This window comes from Cydia strobilella, chromosome 16, assembly GCF_947568885.1.
Source record: "Cydia strobilella chromosome 16, ilCydStro3.1, whole genome shotgun sequence".
In the NCBI taxonomy this organism is placed as follows: Eukaryota; Metazoa; Arthropoda; class Insecta; order Lepidoptera; family Tortricidae; genus Cydia; species Cydia strobilella.
The window spans coordinates 7403668-7421499 of record NC_086056.1 but is presented as its reverse complement, the minus strand read 5'-3'; the positions used below and the strand labels follow the sequence as shown (position 1 = coordinate 7421499).

Below are 17832 nucleotides of genomic sequence, written 5' to 3'. Positions count from 1 at the left end.
CATCAGCTGGCGACTGTCGTTGCATATTTGTTCGCATAGTGTTTGTGTTTGTGTAATTTCAGCGGCTATGTCGCCAAATAAACATAATTAAGCCTTACATTCAGTTGAATGTCAGAGAACAAAACCCCTTTTTTAAACAATACATAGTCAAAGTTGTGAGTGCTGTAACACTGAACGCTACATAACATAACACTTGTTGTTTATAATTACTTGTATTGTAATCAGTGTAATCACAAGTTTGGTCGATTTTAATGAACACTGCGACTACTTATAAAGCATATACTGAGCGTAAAGATTTTATAGCCGGAGCACTATTGTTTTAATATCATCGATAAGGACGATAAGGTCACGGATGGAGGCAAAATTAAAGGAATATCGCTCTCTTCGACGTCGCAAAGAGCTCATTGAAAGCGCGAAGAACAAGCTCGAGAAATCCAAAAATAAATTTGTAGATTTCATCACTCCAAACTTCTTCAAAGAGATGGAAAAGGCAAAAGAAGATGAGGTGTTGTTGGTATGTAAAGTGATTGGTTTGTCTTGAAAAGGTCATGGTTAATCATTTAGTGTTAGAATGTTTTCAAATCCTTGAGTTTTTAATGCAGGTTAGGCATGGATCGTGTACTAAAATATTGTTTGCATTATTATTGTTGTTTTAGACAATGAACATTAAATGGGCTATTCTGAAATTCATGGTCATTCAGTAAGGTTTAAGCTACCAGGTTTAGTGATATATGTTCAACAATCCATTCTTTGGATAATTTTGAGCTATGAAAATCTTTCAAGTTTCAATTTATATAATTCCATGTATGTGAAGAAACTATCAAAAAATACTGAATGTTTTCTTCCTATATTACAGATCGAAAATGAAGAGCCAACAGCTTCCGAGTACCCTCTCCACCAGTTTGAAGATAGTACAGACATAGCATCAGAAATCAGTGAAGTAGAAACTGTGGTACCAGGAACACAAGAATCTTGGCGATACTTCATCATCAAATGGTCCATTTACACTGTAATATGGCTTACACTATATGCATTCTTCCTGAAGATACAATTTGGTGCAGTCTTCTTTGTATTTTCCGTTTTAATTGGAATATATTTAAATACTAGAACAGGGCCGAAGAGAAAGGGAGAAGTGTCAGCGTACAGTGTATTTAATAAGGACTGTGCCAGCATCGATGGCACACTGAAAGCAGAACAGTTAATGAAAGAAATGATGTATGGTGCTGCTGTTCGGTGAACAGTGACTATTCTAATTAAGTATATAATATTTATTAATAAAGGTGATAAAACTCTACAAAATCTTTTTTTACAAGTAAAATGAAACACAATTCTAATATTTCATAAAGACTTTGGTTTTATTAATTATATTTACTTACAAATCTTTTATAACAAATATAATTGTTCATGATTATAATATAAAATATACTTTAATTGAATTAACTTATACTGCTGTAGGTACAATATTTAGTGTGCTTGGTAACTGGCATCTTTGTTCATGAACATTACAGTAAATTACAACATTAACTAGAGTATATGTGTATAAATCACACTAACACAACTATACATAAAGCATCAATGACATGGCCTACTTAGAAATGTACTATAATAATTATAAAAGAAAAGTATAACAACATTTGAAGACATCCAAATTAATATTTGTATATACCTATACTGGGCCCTGTACTTCAGTGGAGTAATATCAAAAAGAATAATATGTTAATATTGGAAATTGATTTTCTAATTTTTGATTAAATTGGATTGTAACTAAAGTCTTAAAATGTCAATTCACACAGTCAAAAGTCATCCTTTTAGAAATTTCTACCAATTCCAGAGCCCTTCTGGCTTAAAGCACTTTGTATTTGATTTTTAAAAGATACTATAAGTAATAAAATTTAATATAAATCAACCAATTAGAAACTTATCTACGCAAATAAATAAGATGGCACATAAATAAAGTTCATTTAAACACTGTAGCTGCCTCGTACTTAGGCTAGTCAGAAATGTACAAAGTTCCTGTTTTGCCCCGAGAGATCAGAAAAAGAAGTAAAACTTCACCATTTGAGCAAACAAAGATGGAAGGAATGTCAACATTAATACAAGTATTATAAGGCCAAGTTTTGTAAAGACCTATTATATATCATTTAAGGTCAAATAAGGGTAACATCGTCTGGGCAGGCAAGACCGTCTACATCTACACAATTTAACATACCTCTCGTACTTAAATATACGTACCCTATCTAAACGCATCTTAGGGTCTCACATTTTGCTTAATGAAAGAGTGAGACGCAATGCACGTTGGACCAAGAAATTGTACAGGTGGAATACCACCATTAAGTATGTTTGGTAGGGTATTGTTTTATCGGTATCTACATGTTTAAGTTTCATATAGAATACAGACGATCTTGCCTTAACAAGTTTCCAAACGGTCTCAGTTCATATTGAACATAAACGAGGGTTCTAAATGTAAGTAACTCACATTTCTACCTTATTTTGTTGTTAACATAATTATTACTTAGATACTTCGGAACTGCGGTTCTATCATCTTTACTGCGGAGATACAGACAAAAGAAGGATCATATAGTTGTGAAATAGCCTCCTAATTTATGTAGAAGTGTATGGTTTGTATAATACGCAAGTTTGTGTTCCATGTTTAAATTTTTGTACACAACAACACAGACAAGGGACAGCCATTTTTAAAGCAAGTGAGCATTATAAAGAGAAAGCCGCTAAATAATCTCAATTTTCTAAATCTTAACATTACACATGGCACAAACGCTAATGGAAGAAGGAGACCAATCTTTTTATTACAGACGAATTTTCCTATAAATAAACTAAAGATACTAAACTTATAATTATATTGATACACACAGTGGTAGGTACTTTGTATTTTCTAGGTATTTATGGTGAATCAGAGCAGTTTCAACCATGAGACAAATTTGATAATAATACAAGTAGCAATTAGGGTAGAGGAGGTATCATTGGGTATGTGGACGTACATACAGTGGAAGTGTATAAATCTTATACCACTTTATCCCATGGTTGCAATTGTCCTAAATATTGCCATTGCCAAGAATTCAGTCACAAGCGGTTTCGAAATTTGAAAGTGGACAATAGGTATAAGGCACCGTCAGTTTATATAACAACAATACTGGACATTTCTTATCTATTTACATTGGCATCAAAGAAACAGCAAAAGTATCTAATCTAACATTTATTTCAAGGTTCGTCACTAATAAATAAAATTTCCGAAGATAGTTTGTAACTATGTACACACTTTAAATATTATGAATAAAATCGATACGCTTTCCTAGATCTCTAGACCAAGGGCCGGTTGCACCAAGAAGCCAGCGTCGTTTTGTAGTGGTAAGGTAATCTCATAATTCTGCTCTAAGTAATGTCGGTAATCAGTTCGTCGATTGTGGCTAGTGCTACCGGACCTTAATGTAATACAGTTTATATACGATAGGCGATGTACGATTTAACATCTAGGCTAAGCCCCCTAATGTATTAAAAAACAATACAGATTAGATTCTATCGCGAAGATCACAAAGTTGATTTTACATGCGATTTTTTGCCATGCCAACCATTTATTATTTGGGCCTTACACTATACGTACCTATACTATTTTTAGAAGTCAACGTGTTTTTATAATTTCCTACTTTTGCACAGGCTTCCGTTAAAATTGCTGAAGCTTCTTACTTAGTCATATATTTAATTTACATTGTGATTTCGTAGACCCTCTTACTCCTACAAACACCATCATTTTTTTTTCACAATTATATTATTATGCCTCATATTATTAAGTAAATTATTATTTTTAAAGCTTATTAAAGTTCCAGAATCAAACGAATACGAATTACTCATTATTATTATCATTCAAATGAAGGGATACTTATGTGAAAGTGGGAGATATTTACAAGGTAACACCTTTATATTAGGAAGTGTACCAAAACATTCTTCGAGTACCTATTACTAGAGTTGGAGTCACATGAACACTTTAATTTATTTTTATTATAAATTCTATTAATGGGACAAATGCCTATATTTACAACAACCAGATATTAAAATTAAAATTTGAAGTGATTTATATAATACATAAATATGTAGTTGCAATAATGAAGTATACAACTACAGCATTTTAGTTTTATTTTAATTGAGGAATTTATTGACTTTATGTCAGTGCTCGGTCAACATTGACTTCGTCCGATAATAATGTACAGTACAGTCAGCAACAGAATTTGCTAAGCTGGCGAGGTCTTCAAAATTACCTTGACACGCTCTTATTCTCTTAACAATAAAGTCGCGTCAGGATCATTTTGAACACCTCGCCCGCTTAGCAACTTCTGCTGCTGACTGTACATATGTAAGGTGCGTTGGGGTAAGATTGAATGGGTTTTTCATGAGGGGTAGGATGAAAAAGTCGCCCGTAATGCTTCGGCATCGGGATGATTTTTTGTCTTAGCCCTCATGAAAAACCCATTCAATCTTACCCCAACGCACCTTACGTAATTTATACGAGCCCTCTTATACTACCAAAATTCGTCATGGAGCGTTGGTAGCAAAGTGGTAAGGCTTGCTGCTTTCTAATTTGAGGTCGTGGCTTCGAACCCCGGCTTGTGCCAACAGGTTTATGAGAACTTGTGCGAAATGTCATTGTCACATGTCATATATATTGCATTTTTTTAAATTAATTGTGCGTTTGCCATGAAATAAACGTAGATTTACCTACTTGCAATGCACATAATGCAACATAGGTACTTCAATAAGATTTACATATTAAGGTCGTATTAAGACCACGCTTTAATATTTTTACTTGAATGGTCTACAGTCTTATTGTCCAGAAGTATCAGTAATTTTTTTTTATATCCAACAGTTACACTTAGCGCCACTTGCACCATCCCACTAACCCGGGGGTACCCGGCTAAACCGTTAACCCAGTGTCAAATTGTACTGGTAATCATGGTAACTCCAGGCCTAATCGGTTAACCCCGGGTTAGTAGGATGGTGCAAGTGGCCCTAAGCGGTTAACCCTAAAGATACTCATCTCTAAGACCATCGTGACGAATTTTCGATCTGTGCATGACTGACTATCTGATTGAGTTGACAGCTGTCAAATAGTCCCACGAAAGTTCACATTCTTTTCCCGCCGTGCGTTGCCGTCGCTTGTATTACTACACCACGTACTTCGCATGTAGCGTTATTAGCCCCTTGGATGTATATTTTATTATTTACACCGAGACCCGTTTCAGAAACGAAAGTAGCTGTAAATATCAAAAGTTTGAACGGGCCTTCGACTTCCCTTGTTATCAATATCAATTAAAAATATTAGTATCGAAACAGAATAATAAAAAATCAGCTATATACTCTGGTACACTATCACATAAAATCACATCAGAATTGGTCCGTTAATTTCTAACGGGGTCGTGGGGCGTGGTATGTTGGTTTCGTATTACCAGGGCAGGACTCAGGGCATTGAAAGGGTACCAGGAAGAAGGGACATAAAGGCACCAAATACACAATGATGGGCGAGTAATGGTTGCAATTTGGTGAAGCTCTTTCCACAGTCATCATCACTGTACAGTTATGGGTAAAATATCGATGCAATGGTCGCATTGATATTTTTAGCTTTCATTGTAGGTTAGTCTTCAGTATATAGGTACAAATATGTACCGTACACTAAGTTTTTTAGGCTCTAGACATGTACACATTGCATATGTCTCGAACTTAACCTTTTGAACGCCATCTGTCGAACCCAAGAACGTCATGCACACGCCAATATTTCTGGCATAAGCTGGCAAATATAAACCATACTGGAAACGTTGAAGGTTACTTTGACAACGTACGCCATAACAGGAATTTCCTCCCGCGTACGCTTCGGCTGTGGAATGAGCTGAGGTTTTCCCGAGGGGCTACAGTATGGGGTTCTTCAAAAAAAGAGTGTACAGGTTTTTAAAGGGTCGGCAACGCGCATGTAATATCTCTGGTGTTGCAGGCGTCCATAGGCTACGGTGACTGCTTACCATCAGGTGGGCCGTATGCTTGTTTGCCACCGTCGTGGTATAAAAAAAATAACACTTATAAGCGTTCTTGGCGCCACGGGCACGACTTCTTACGACGCCAATAAGGGTTCTTGGCGTTCATAGGGGTTAATATCGTTTAACAATTAGGTAAGTGATAAATATATAGCATCCATCAATCGCCCATTATAGATTTACCTCGATAGCAATGTCCGAGTCCGGCTCTACTTAGTTCTTTATAATTCTTCACACAGTCTTTTTCATTTTGTTTCATGTACTTCAATAAATATATGAAAATTGTACTATTACCTATCAATCTATTGTCATGTGAATTCAATACGTTACACCTAACTATCAAGAGCTATACTAATTACTAAAATATCTGTACTCGTTCAAAATAGTGTTGACTAGTAGGAGAATGTCATAACTAACGGAAATAACATTTATATCTTAATTACTACTAACAGTAACGCGTTATTTTTATTTGCACCTTAGCAAAACGACTTAAGGCTCATTTTATAATGGATGGCAATTGACGCTTTCAGTCTGCTGTTAACGGGGCCGTTGTTGTAGGAGTTTGAGATCTATTGACAGTGTTAGGGGTCTGAGATCTGTTGAATTTGCTACAAAACGGCAGTCTCCAGAAATTGGGGCCGGGCAGGAATGGGTTGACATCGTCTCCGCGTTTTATATCCGGTAAAAGGAACACTACGCTTGCAGCTATTATCATATGCCAAATCGAATGTACAATCTTATAATTCTGCTCAGTCTGAAGGAAAGCAAAGCAGATCAAACCTACACCGACCAAAAATATGCCTATAGGCAAAAAAGTCGTGTAATACGATCTATTGAACATTAACGCATGAGCCTTTCTCCAATCTAGATACCAACTTAATAATAAAAATCCGCATCCAATCGCCACAGGTAAAATAAACGCGACTATAGAATGCATGTTCCAGGTAGTGAGTAAAGCTATGATTATTGCACCGATCAGTTGTAATGAGGATCTTAGTTTATCACCCATGATGGCCATGGCCAGCAATGTTACCCAGAAGCACATGATGCCACAGTAAAAGTCTCCGAACTGTAGAATGTTCGGTCGGGTTATACAGTAGGCTACCTGAGCGGGCGCGTCGCAGGCGTGGTAGAATGTAGAGAAGACCATGGTGAACCCATACATCATGGCTTCGGTGTAGTACAGCCTGATGATGGCCACGTAGATGGAGATGAAGAAGAGCATGTTGCTGAGGGTCAGGAGCAGTACTGACACGATCATGGAGACGCTGCTGTCCATCCTTGAGTCGTCAGTGCAGTCCCAGCCTGAAATTATAAAGAATGATGTTAATTCGTTTTGTCTTTATTTATAAGTATGTAGGTGTTCAATTGTTCATACAATATATGTAATTGCCACATTTGCCGACTCGTCTAAAACAGCTCTTATGGAGAAAATATTCAAATGTTTTTAATTAAAATATAACATTTGAAATAGTTAATACGAGTCTTAGTCCTTATGTAGGTTGTATATGTGAGTTATGGATAGTCATTAACTAATTACCACAGTTAATAATGTTATTTAACCACACTGACTGAGTATAATTAATTGTTATGTATTCTGATTTTATTTTCCAGTAAATATCCGACTTAAAATTGCCTGTTTCTAATTGTTCAATATTGAAATGTTCTTGTGACTTGTCCCTTAGACTATAGGTAACTACAAGTACATATTGCTACATACATAACTCCTTATGTATAAATCTTTACAAGCCGCAATTAATTAATGTTTCATCTATTTCTTACAAATGCATAGGAAAAATGAGAGGTTAAGATTAATACAAACGATTAATAGCTAATTGGGGCTTGCGCTTAATATGCATGCATATAGGGCCAATTTAGGTATAACCCAAGTATGTATGGTTATGTAGTGTGTATATGCCAAATCATAATTATGATTCATTTGATGATTACGTAGTTGTTTGTTTGTTGTGTAAATAGTCTATGTAAACGTGTACATTAGTAGCCTCTCTTGACGATCCTTTTTCCCTTTGTAAAACAAATTAATTGTCAAATATGAGGAAGTCTGAAAGTTGCACCCCTCCTAGAAAAATTAAGGGCAAATCACCTAGATGGGCATGTGACGCAAAGGGAAGGAAGGAAGTGTACTGTAGTGTGATATAGAAAGAAAAACCAACCCCAAGTGAATGGGATATTTCAAGCGCATGACGATTACAGAAATTTATCATGCTACTAACACAAATGAAGTATGCAACCATGTATGACGGGTTATATTTGGCGTTTATAAAATTATAGCGTTACCTCCGTAACCAGCCGTACAGGAGCAAAATGACATAATCAGTCCCCCGAACGTGTTGAGCAAACAGCTGCCGTGGTTCCCGCAGCGGCCGCCTACGCAAGACGACGATGAAATTGACAGCACCACCGTCACGTTGCAATCCTTCTCCCCCTCTCGCATCGACACGTTCCCCAAGTCTTCCTCGTCCCTGTCTAGCACGCTCGAGTTCACGTAATACTTTGTACCGTTATCGAACGTCCGACAAGGACAGACGACTTCATCGCAAAACAAACGGAACGTCAGATACCACTGCCCGTCGTCGGGAAAAGGAATTATCACTTTATCGTCTATGGACTCCGAGTCCGTGCTGTTCAACACGAACAGAGCCGGCTTCACGTGATCGTTGTATTGGCAGTGTCCGGACGATAAGGGCAAGCTCGTGTGACCGATGTCCAAACAGATCACAACTCGCATATACTGGCTATCCTCCGTAAACGCCAGCAAATTTCCTTGGACACCTTTCCGATCTCTTTTCCATCCCATGTAATATTTTAAGTTTTTCATAAGCAGACTAGCTTCCAAAGCTAAAGTGCCTCCGATATCTAAGATTTTGGTCACCGGAAACCTTAAGGACTTCACTTCGTCCGAGGTCAGATTGACTAAGCTGGTTGCGTCTTGCAAATCAGTGGTAGGCAAGCCGTAGTCGAATGTGAAAAAGCGACCTTTGTCATCGCGCATAAGGTCTATAACGGAATGATTGCTGAGATCGTCTTCTTCCGTTCTGGCATAGTATAGGTTGTTACAGTCATTGATTTTGGTATCATTGTCGGGGGTATAGTGTTCTATTCTGAAGTAATGCCACGCGTTGGGATGAGGAATGAAGTTAACTGAGTGTACATTGCTGGCTCTTGGGTCGAAGTAACAAGAGAGGAGGTTATTATCTAGAGTGGGTTGGTATAGGGCTTGTACAAGGAAGATGACGTCTCTGTCAGCACTGGCAGTGTTCGTGATTGTAAAATTGAAGTTGACGGGCTGTATGTTGTCGACGACCATACACTTGTAGGTGGCGGGAATATTCGAGTAGGAGATGGTGATGCCCTGATCACAGTCTATAAGTCGGATGTCATCGTCTATTTTCACTTGCAGGTCCGTGTATAAGATTGTGTGGCAGTCGGCAACGAGACCTGGAATGAGACGCCAAGAATAATGAGTGAGATATGAGGCTTACCTATTTGTTTATATTAGGTCTTTTTAAGTAAATTATATTTTGACCCCTTTAACGGACTGTTAACGATCCAAATCATACTCGCGCATTTTATTTCTGGGTAGGTATAAAGTAAAATATGCCAATGCGGATATTTATTTATACTGTACAAAATTTTACTATAGGGACCCATAGTAAAATTTTGTATAGAATAAACCCAAACATTTCTCGTATTTCTCAAACGAAGTGAATAGTGTATAACTTATATAATGTATTATTTTTATACTACGACAAAACTCAAATATGGAACATTAACTCGGGTATACAGACATATAATATTTGATTCTTCTCTGTATAGACCAAGGACACTGTAATTCCGTACTTTACTGTAATACCGTAATCAGTAGTAATCACATACCACACATATTCGTAATACATTAAGACACCAGGGACATATTCCCCCTCTTCACTACTTTACGTTTCAAATATGCATACCCCAGTCAATACCGAGTTATATGACGTACAAAATTAGGTTCACATTAGATCAGTCAGAATCTAGACAGCACAAAAATCACTGCTCGCGCTAGATTGACATCACTGCAGTTGTGATTGTACCGGCTTCCTGCCAACCTATTTACCATCTAGCCGTTGACTCTATAATAAAACGAGTCTAGCGGTATCTCTGTATGTCAACGCGGTATTTTGTACCTATACAACTTCGTATGTCACTATGCGTCGGTTTCAGGCAAACGGGCGCTACTACAAAGAACAGCGAATAAGTAGTTTTCTGACTTTGAAAAACCAACAAGGTTGTTAACGCACATCTAATAGAATACTAAGAACAACACAACTTAATTTTACGAAAGCGATTGCTATCCGACCGTCCAACCCAGAGGAAAACTTTTTGGAGTCCGTCCGATTTCCTCGCGATTCAGGTATATTCACCGAAGAGTGACTAGTAGGACCTCTACTTTAATAATTAACAGCATTTCGTGAAGTCCAAGAACCTCTGGTACTGGGTTTGGAACCCACGACTCCCGCTTTGGAAATCACACGCCTTACTCTAACCAGAAGTTTCATTTAAATTGAAAATACGTCACAATTGTTTTAATTTGTTTCAGGTGTTCCGAATCCCTGGGAGGATGTAGCAAGTTAGCAAGGGGGGCAATAACTTATGTACTTTTATGTTCTTTTCCGCGATGGAATTAAGTCGGTATAAAATATTAAATATCTTCGGGGTTGGCTCGACAAAGTTGTCAAGCCCTGGTTTAATTAATTGTGATGGGCTGCTGCTAAACATTAATTGGTTTCACGTAGACTATCAATGAGTTTCCCATGAATTAACATGATTATGCGGTACACGATCGCGCGACCCCACCCTACGGGAGCGCCTGTGTACTTGGCCGTCTCGAGGGCGTAATATTCAACAATGTATACGGCCCATCGATTCGACCTTTTATACCTACTAAATGGAAAATCTGCCACTCTGTCGCCTACATGGCTTAGATGGGTAACGAAAAATACAAACGTTCAGTGTTAACTATTGATCAGTAAAAAATTAAAAATACTCTGGCGTGCGGCGCTGCGGCGTGGCAATGTGAAATTATTCTTTCGAATTACTTCATCAGTTTATGAAAAATAATGACCTTTATCACGACTTTGTCTGTGAACCCACGGCAACCTTGTACAAATGTAAAATGCTATAATAATAAAAGGCCATTATCGTGAAGTATCCAAGAGCCGATCGCATATATTCCATTGTTCCGAAATCCTAAAAATAGTTAGCCCCCGATTTGTCACATAATATAATAGCACGAGTTGTAAGATATTGTATATTGCAGACCGGGGCACATTGTTTCCAACAATTCATCTGACCCGACGTCACGCACACGCACCAATTGCCGCAGTTAGATGATTTACTCGGCCTACCTATCTAGAATTCTAGACCTCGCCCAGGCACCTAGATAGGCAGGTGACCATATAATTCAACTGGCTGCACTCAGGCATGTACCAATTTTCAGACTATAGATACAATTGGTACCTACGTAGGTCGAGAAAGAGATGTTTAATATGAATAATAAATAAGCAATGGTAAGGTTTATGGCAAGTTCAGCTTCTTTCATATTATGCTGTTAATCACTTATACTTCTTAATTACTTCCTTTTTACTTACGTTGTCAAAATATATAATCTGAGAACGTGATTTGTTGACGACATTTGGTCTAAATTTGTCAATCAATACATCGCCATCTTTTGAAGGCTTGGTCCCTGTAGTCGCAAACTTTTACAGCCTACGACAGGCGCTCTCTGTAATTGGAGATTGTACTGGTGATGACCATCGACCATCGTAGCATGTTAAAATATACACGTACCTTGCTGCTCAACCTTCTGAGTCCTAGGATCCTCCCATTTCCTATACACCAGCGCGTACCAAGAACCAGGCTTGGGGTGGGTTATACTGTAAGACTTATTCTTGCCATCCGACAGCAGTTCCACCGTGTGTATATTGTCCCTGGTTGCCGGGTCCACGAAGTCTTTAGGGAAGGGGTACCCGTCAGGGTTCACGGCTGGGTAGGAGCCGTGCTTTATGTTGATTATGACATCTTGAGGGTCGCACCTGCCTGAAAACAAATGAACGTTTATCCGAGGGTTACGCAGCGCAGGCAGGCTCGACGCTGACGCCGACCGCCAACAAATGCATGGCGAAGCGTAAGTCTGCTGACCATGCACTACTTAGAACAGGCTTAGAACGCATTGCGGTTAATTTCTTGCGGTTTCAGTCTTTTAAGTGCGTGCGCTTATGAAACATGCCGTACGTTACACTTTTTGCGGTTCTGAAACCGCAAAAAAATAATCGCAGTGCGTTCTCAGCCTTAAACTGTTCCCCGCGGGAATCAATCGTTAAAAAAATATAAATAATATAAACGGGAAGTGTGTACAAATACAAAATAGACACGTATTTGTCCGTAGCATAAGGTGTGCAAAACAAAGAAAAGAGCGTGACATATCTACAGGTTATCGGGATATGATTCAACTATTAGCGTTTAGGTAAGATTGTAAACAAAATCCACAATCCTAGTAACATAATGCCAAGAAGATGAGATGAGTGATTTCTAAAAGGAGTGCAGTTGTTAAACGGATACGTATGAATGAACCTAAAGTTAATTTAGTAGTTAATTTCTACTGGTATTCTTGTTGCGAGGTGTTCAAGCGTCCTACTGAGAGTCATGTGTCCATCACGAGTTTACATTAGATAAGTTCAAGCATTCTAAGCCAAGCGTGCGGTCGACCCATTAGAGGGGGCAAGTCGACAAGTGTCTCAAAGCTGGTTTATTCTGGAAGCACGTAATAATACTAATATACCTCAGGGAATTTAGACAAATCACAAAACATACTGCTGATTGGTGTGACATCATTACATGACGTTTAGGATATACTGCGTGACAAGGAGATGAACGTGCATACCCACAATTCAATTCAATATATTCTTTGTTCAAATAGGCCTAGCAACAAGCACTTTTAAATTGTCAAGTTTTAAATATTACCTTAATCTAAATCACACTTGTGAAAACATTACGTTTTCTCCGTTTCAAACAAATAGTTTTTATTTGCCTACTTTTACGAGGCCGGAAAGACGTCCTCTAATGCAAAAAAATAAATACTTCCTACTTAATCAGCGAGAATTTTGCAAGAAAAAAAAAACAGACCATTTCGTTCGACGATCCGCACCTACGTATATTAAAATAGCCCAAACGTAACACACTATATTAAAATAGCTAACATATTAAAGTAGCTATAATGTACATTAATCTAAATCATACTTGTGAAAACATTACGTTTTCTCCGTTTCAAACAAAAAGTTTTTATTTGCCTACTTTTACGAGGCCGGAAAGACGTCCTCTAATGCAAAAAAATAAATACTTCCTACTTAATCAGCGAGAATTTTGCAAGAAAAAAAAACAGACCATTTCGTTTGACGATCCGCACCTACGTATATTAAAATAGCTCAAACGTAAACACACTATATTAAAATAGCTAACATATTAAAGTAGCTATAATGTACACCTTATCGATCAGGCTTGAGGCTTGAGGGTAAACATTGACGAGTTAATATTAATTGCGCACCTACCTGCGCTGCCTACACGTGTAGTTTATTTTAATCTCATCGGCTATTAATTACATTTAAAATCGGGTCTATCGCGAATTTATTTTTCACATCACCTATTCGAAAAAGGGCTTTATCTTCTCCGCTAGGAGGGATCAGTGGCAGTTTTCTTCCCTGCTAGGAGGGATCAAAGTGGCACTTTTCTTCCCCGCTAGGAGGGATCAAAGTGGCACTTTTCTTTTCTAGGACATGTTTTTTTTTTGCATACAATTTTTTTAAGTTAAATAATTATCAGTACGGTTTTTACTCATTATTATTTTTAGTCGCTTTTGGCGACATGTTTCGGATTCTTTGGGAATCCTTCCTCAGGCACGAGTGTCCGCAGCGGTTGTACATCGTGTGCTGCGACGAGGCGGGCGGCGCGGGCAATCCGAAACATGTCGCCAAAAGCGACTAAAAATAATAATGAGTAAAAACCGTACTGATAAATATTTTGAAATATGTCTCACGATAGTTTAAGTGCGAGGTTAAATAATATTTTGGAACATAACAGTTTCGTCATAGGTGATGTGAAAAACAGTATGTGTCACATGGTAGCAAAATTATTCCCACCATGGGCGTTAACACTTGAATCCCTCACTACGCTCAGGATTCTATTTTAGAATCCTTCGCTACGCTCAGGATTCAATTATAGAATCTTTCGCTTCGTTCAAGATTCAATGTACGCCCTCGCCGTAAATATGTCATTTTGCTCCCTTGTGACACAATCTACCTACTATTGAAGTCCAGACTTCAACACACCATAATTGAAGTCGCGATTGAGATAGTTATGCCGCACGAGACAAGTGCGACTGAAGGTGCAACGCAAGTCATGTTAAATTATTAGCCAACACCATAAACTGATTTGCTTAGTTAAAGTTTTTAAATGAAAAGATAATTGGTTCAAAATTAATTTCGACGCCTTGTTGCTGACCACTCGGTCATATTTTGATTTCGGTTTTCTAATTATATGACGTATAGAAGTGTAACTCAACAAATAAAATAATAGTGGTACTATATATATTATGTCTTTTGATTGTAATATTTGTAAGTACCTAATCAATATTTAATACGAGAAATTATAAAAAATCATTTTGTTTTAAACAATAAACTTCACTTCATTATAAACTCATGTTATAACATTGTTATAATCAATTGTTGAGGACCGAATAGGTACAATACAATAAAAAAAATTGTATGGGAGTTTTTTTATAGTTTTTATTTTACCGTTCTGTCGCAATACATGATTTACGTATCCATGCCAAATTGCAGCTTTCTAGCTCTAACGATCACGGAACAAAGCCTCGGACAGACAGAGGGACATGGTGAAACCATAAGGGTTTCTAGGTGACTACGAAACCCTAAAGCACGATTTAATTAATAGATGTGGCTAATAAATGAGGGAGTTCTGAGGAAACAAAATAGTAACATACATTTTGAGAATCCTGCCCTTTCACTCACTACACTTACAGAATATAAACACAAGTTCCAGTTACAAGTTACAACTCAGGAATTCCATTCACTTGTTCCAATCAATTGAATCAATTCAAGTCACAAGCAATAATATTCATTGTTTTTTATTAAAGGTACCCACACCCATGCTAGCCCTGTAATGGTCGCAACCACTCTGAATAACTAAATAAATACTGATGTAATTGACTGCATCAATCAATCAGTTCTAATGATAGAATCCCGTGTCTCTGTGATAAAGTATATGGACATGTGCCATGATAGTAAAGGGGATGATATCATGCTAAAGGTCCAAGGTTGACATGTATGTGCAGTGCAGTGTATGTGTAGTTTTTACTGTACTTAACTAACAAATATGGACTGTATTGATTGATTGATTAATTAAGAGATAGTATAGCTATTCTGAAGATAACCTACATTTTAAATTGACAGCTTTGTGAATTTCAAAGAGCTACCTTTGTTTAAATGTTACTAAACTCGACTAGTTAGTACAAAATTTTTGAGTGTGTCTGCCACTTTGTAATTCAACAGGTAAATAGTAAAGAAGAGCCAAATGGGGCTCGAGTAGTGGTATACCAATGGAGGCATGTGGCAAAGTCATTGAATGGGGCAATGGGGGCCTGTGTTCACAGGCTCTCGGTCAAATTAGGGCCCCTCTCAGGCAAGGGGCATGTAGCATTCTGCGGATACTGCCCTCTTTGCTGCATTATTGTTACATATTGGACAAAGAAGAAAAGTTTTACTGATGGGTTTAGAGCCATTGGTAACGAACCTGGGTAATTGAATACAAAAAACAATCTTGATATTTTATGGAAATAACTCCTCGCATATCATTTAACCTATTGAACGCCAATGACGGATATATCGGCACCACAGGTCCTACACCAAAGACTGATTAATCCGTCACAGACCACAGAGCAACATAGACCAATGTGCATGTGCATAAAGTTCAATTTCAGTTTTGACATTTCAGTGACGTGGTACGTGGTATCTTGAGTGACAGCTTTTGTGTTTGACACGGCATCGAAAAGGTTAACTAATAGTATTATTAACATATTCAATGTTTGGAAATATCCTAAGACTCATATTAGGACCACCAGCATTAATAATTGTATTATAAATATTATAATTATTAAATATAATATTATTCATTCATAAGCTGGATCACTTCCATCCAGGCTAAAGTATGGCCATGGTGTTACATTAACATACTGATTAATGTTATTCAGCAGACAACAATGATACATTTTATGCAATAATTATAATGTTGTTATGATTAGATTACAAACAATTTGTCACAAGCCCTCAGAGAAGCCTATACTAATAGATAAGAATGTAAGTGTAAACCTACTATGTGTTCATAGTTCTGGTGATTAGATAAATATAAATAAAAATGTGATAATATAAATAGCATGTTTCTAAAAATATTCTAATATATCACTGATACTTCTATAGCAAGTTATTGTGAGAAAGATCAAAGGAATCAATTACATAAATATTATATCAAATATCTAAATAGTAAATAGGTTGATAGATGGTTTGACACCCTTTGCACCTCAGTTTTATGCCTGACTATTGTTTGCGTAATTTAAAAAAATCATTTATATTATTTAAAAAAACTTATCTCAAGACAAAGTTTGATTTATCCCAGATTTTCTGTATAACCCTTTATGCCCGCTACAGGTAAGTATATTGCCCTTCATGCCCGCTTTCAACCAAAAAAAGGTAATAAGCGGATGCCTCCATTTCTGACTGGGAGGACCAGAGTAAAATGGAATTCCACTATTATTCAGTGGAAGAGCTTGTATGCACATCACCATTGCAAGTGTACTCCGAACCGAACGTAGCCCAGTCCGCTCGCGGTGGAAGGAGGGCATTAGTCACAATTAAACAGCAATACCAACTTTATTTCGCGGAGTCATGCGTCAAAAATAGAGTGAATTGTTTTCAACCTGCATAAATAAATATTATTTGCAAACATCACACAAAACACCTACCAATGTTATTTAAATGAAGCTCTTCAGCCTGGAATGTGAAGCGTGCATCGCTAACGTCTTTCCTGACGGGATAAAACACAACAGACACAGTGCGGTAGCTTCTGTACATATATACATCGGTCGCTATCTGCCTAGTGACCAAATGGTAGTCATCCAGTATCACTGTGCGTGTTTTCGTCAATTGGTCAAGTATCCGTTTCCTGCTCGCCTCCTCTTCGGCTTCTTTATCGCCATTGCATGCCGTATTACACACATAAAATAGGAAAAAATACAAACTGATTTTCATATCGCCTAGTGCCTACCTGAAAACTGAGTAAGACACTCACTGGGCACTTTTGATTTTAATTAATGTTTATTATGTATCGCTATCGTTTTGAGTATTATTATCTTGATTAACGATCGAAAAAAGACGTTAACCCAGACCCACTGGAGACAGCACCACCTCCCTACTGCTCCCAGTGGCCAATGATATGTCAGCCGTGTCAGCGTCACTGTCAAACTGTCAGTCACAACCCATTCAACAGCATACATTCAACCATTCAACCCATAGACATAGTATATACAAGTAGTTATAGACGCGCCACCGAGCGACCGAGACCGAGAAAGAATAGAGTGAGACTAAGAAAAGTCTGCAACGATTTTGATAGCACACGCAGTACAAGTGTTATTTATACGTCATAATTTCATAGAAGTTGGCAAAAACGGCAAAAA

General features: G+C 37.5%; 3 protein-coding genes across 4 annotated transcripts in view; 2 read left to right on the top strand and 1 right to left on the bottom strand.

Annotated features, from left to right (window-relative positions):
• LOC134748240 (protein transport protein Sec23A) overlaps positions 1–17832 on the top strand; it is a 324866-nt gene that overhangs the window by 250737 nt on the left and 56297 nt on the right. The window lies entirely within an intron of this gene.
• On the top strand, positions 12–1274 carry LOC134748108 (SAYSvFN domain-containing protein 1). Its single transcript, XM_063682803.1, has 3 exons — positions 12–217; positions 346–514; positions 857–1274. The coding sequence occupies exons 2-3, from the start codon at positions 353–355 to the stop codon at positions 1235–1237; spliced, it is 543 nt and encodes a 180-aa protein (XP_063538873.1). The 5' UTR covers positions 12–217; positions 346–352; the 3' UTR covers positions 1238–1274.
• On the bottom strand, positions 4449–17558 carry LOC134748394 (post-GPI attachment to proteins factor 6). 2 transcript variants are annotated; one of them, XM_063683175.1, is made up of 4 exons: positions 17122–17558; positions 11883–12131; positions 8331–9491; positions 4449–7337 (listed from the first exon to the last, which is right to left on the bottom strand). In XM_063683175.1, the coding sequence occupies exons 1-4, from the start codon at positions 17405–17407 to the stop codon at positions 6559–6561; spliced, it is 2475 nt and encodes an 824-aa protein (XP_063539245.1). In that variant the 5' UTR covers positions 17408–17558; the 3' UTR covers positions 4449–6558. The 2 variants fall into 2 exon arrangements, with proteins under 2 accessions (XP_063539245.1, XP_063539246.1); XM_063683176.1 differs by having other exon boundaries at positions 4450–7337; positions 11883–12127; positions 17118–17556.

What these genes read in the sequence shown, in the direction of transcription:
- LOC134748108 (XM_063682803.1), top strand. Translation starts at nt 353, where the DNA reads ATGGAGGCAAAATTAAAGGAATATCGCTCTCTTCGACGTCGCAAAGAG. An exon ending in AAGAAGATGAGGTGTTGTTG is followed by an intron (nt 515 to 856) that starts GTATGTAAAGTG and finishes CCTATATTACAG; the next exon opens with ATCGAAAATGAAGAGCCAAC.
- LOC134748394 (XM_063683175.1), bottom strand. Translation starts at nt 17,407, where the DNA reads ATGAAAATCAGTTTGTATTTTTTCCTATTTTATGTGTGTAATACGGCA. An exon ending in GCTTCATTTAAATAACATTG is followed by an intron (nt 12,132 to 17,121) that starts GTAGGTGTTTTG and finishes ATTTGTTTTCAG; the next exon opens with GCAGGTGCGACCCTCAAGAT. An exon ending in CTGTACGGCTGGTTACGGAG is followed by an intron (nt 7,338 to 8,330) that starts GTAACGCTATAA and finishes TTATAATTTCAG; the next exon opens with GCTGGGACTGCACTGACGAC.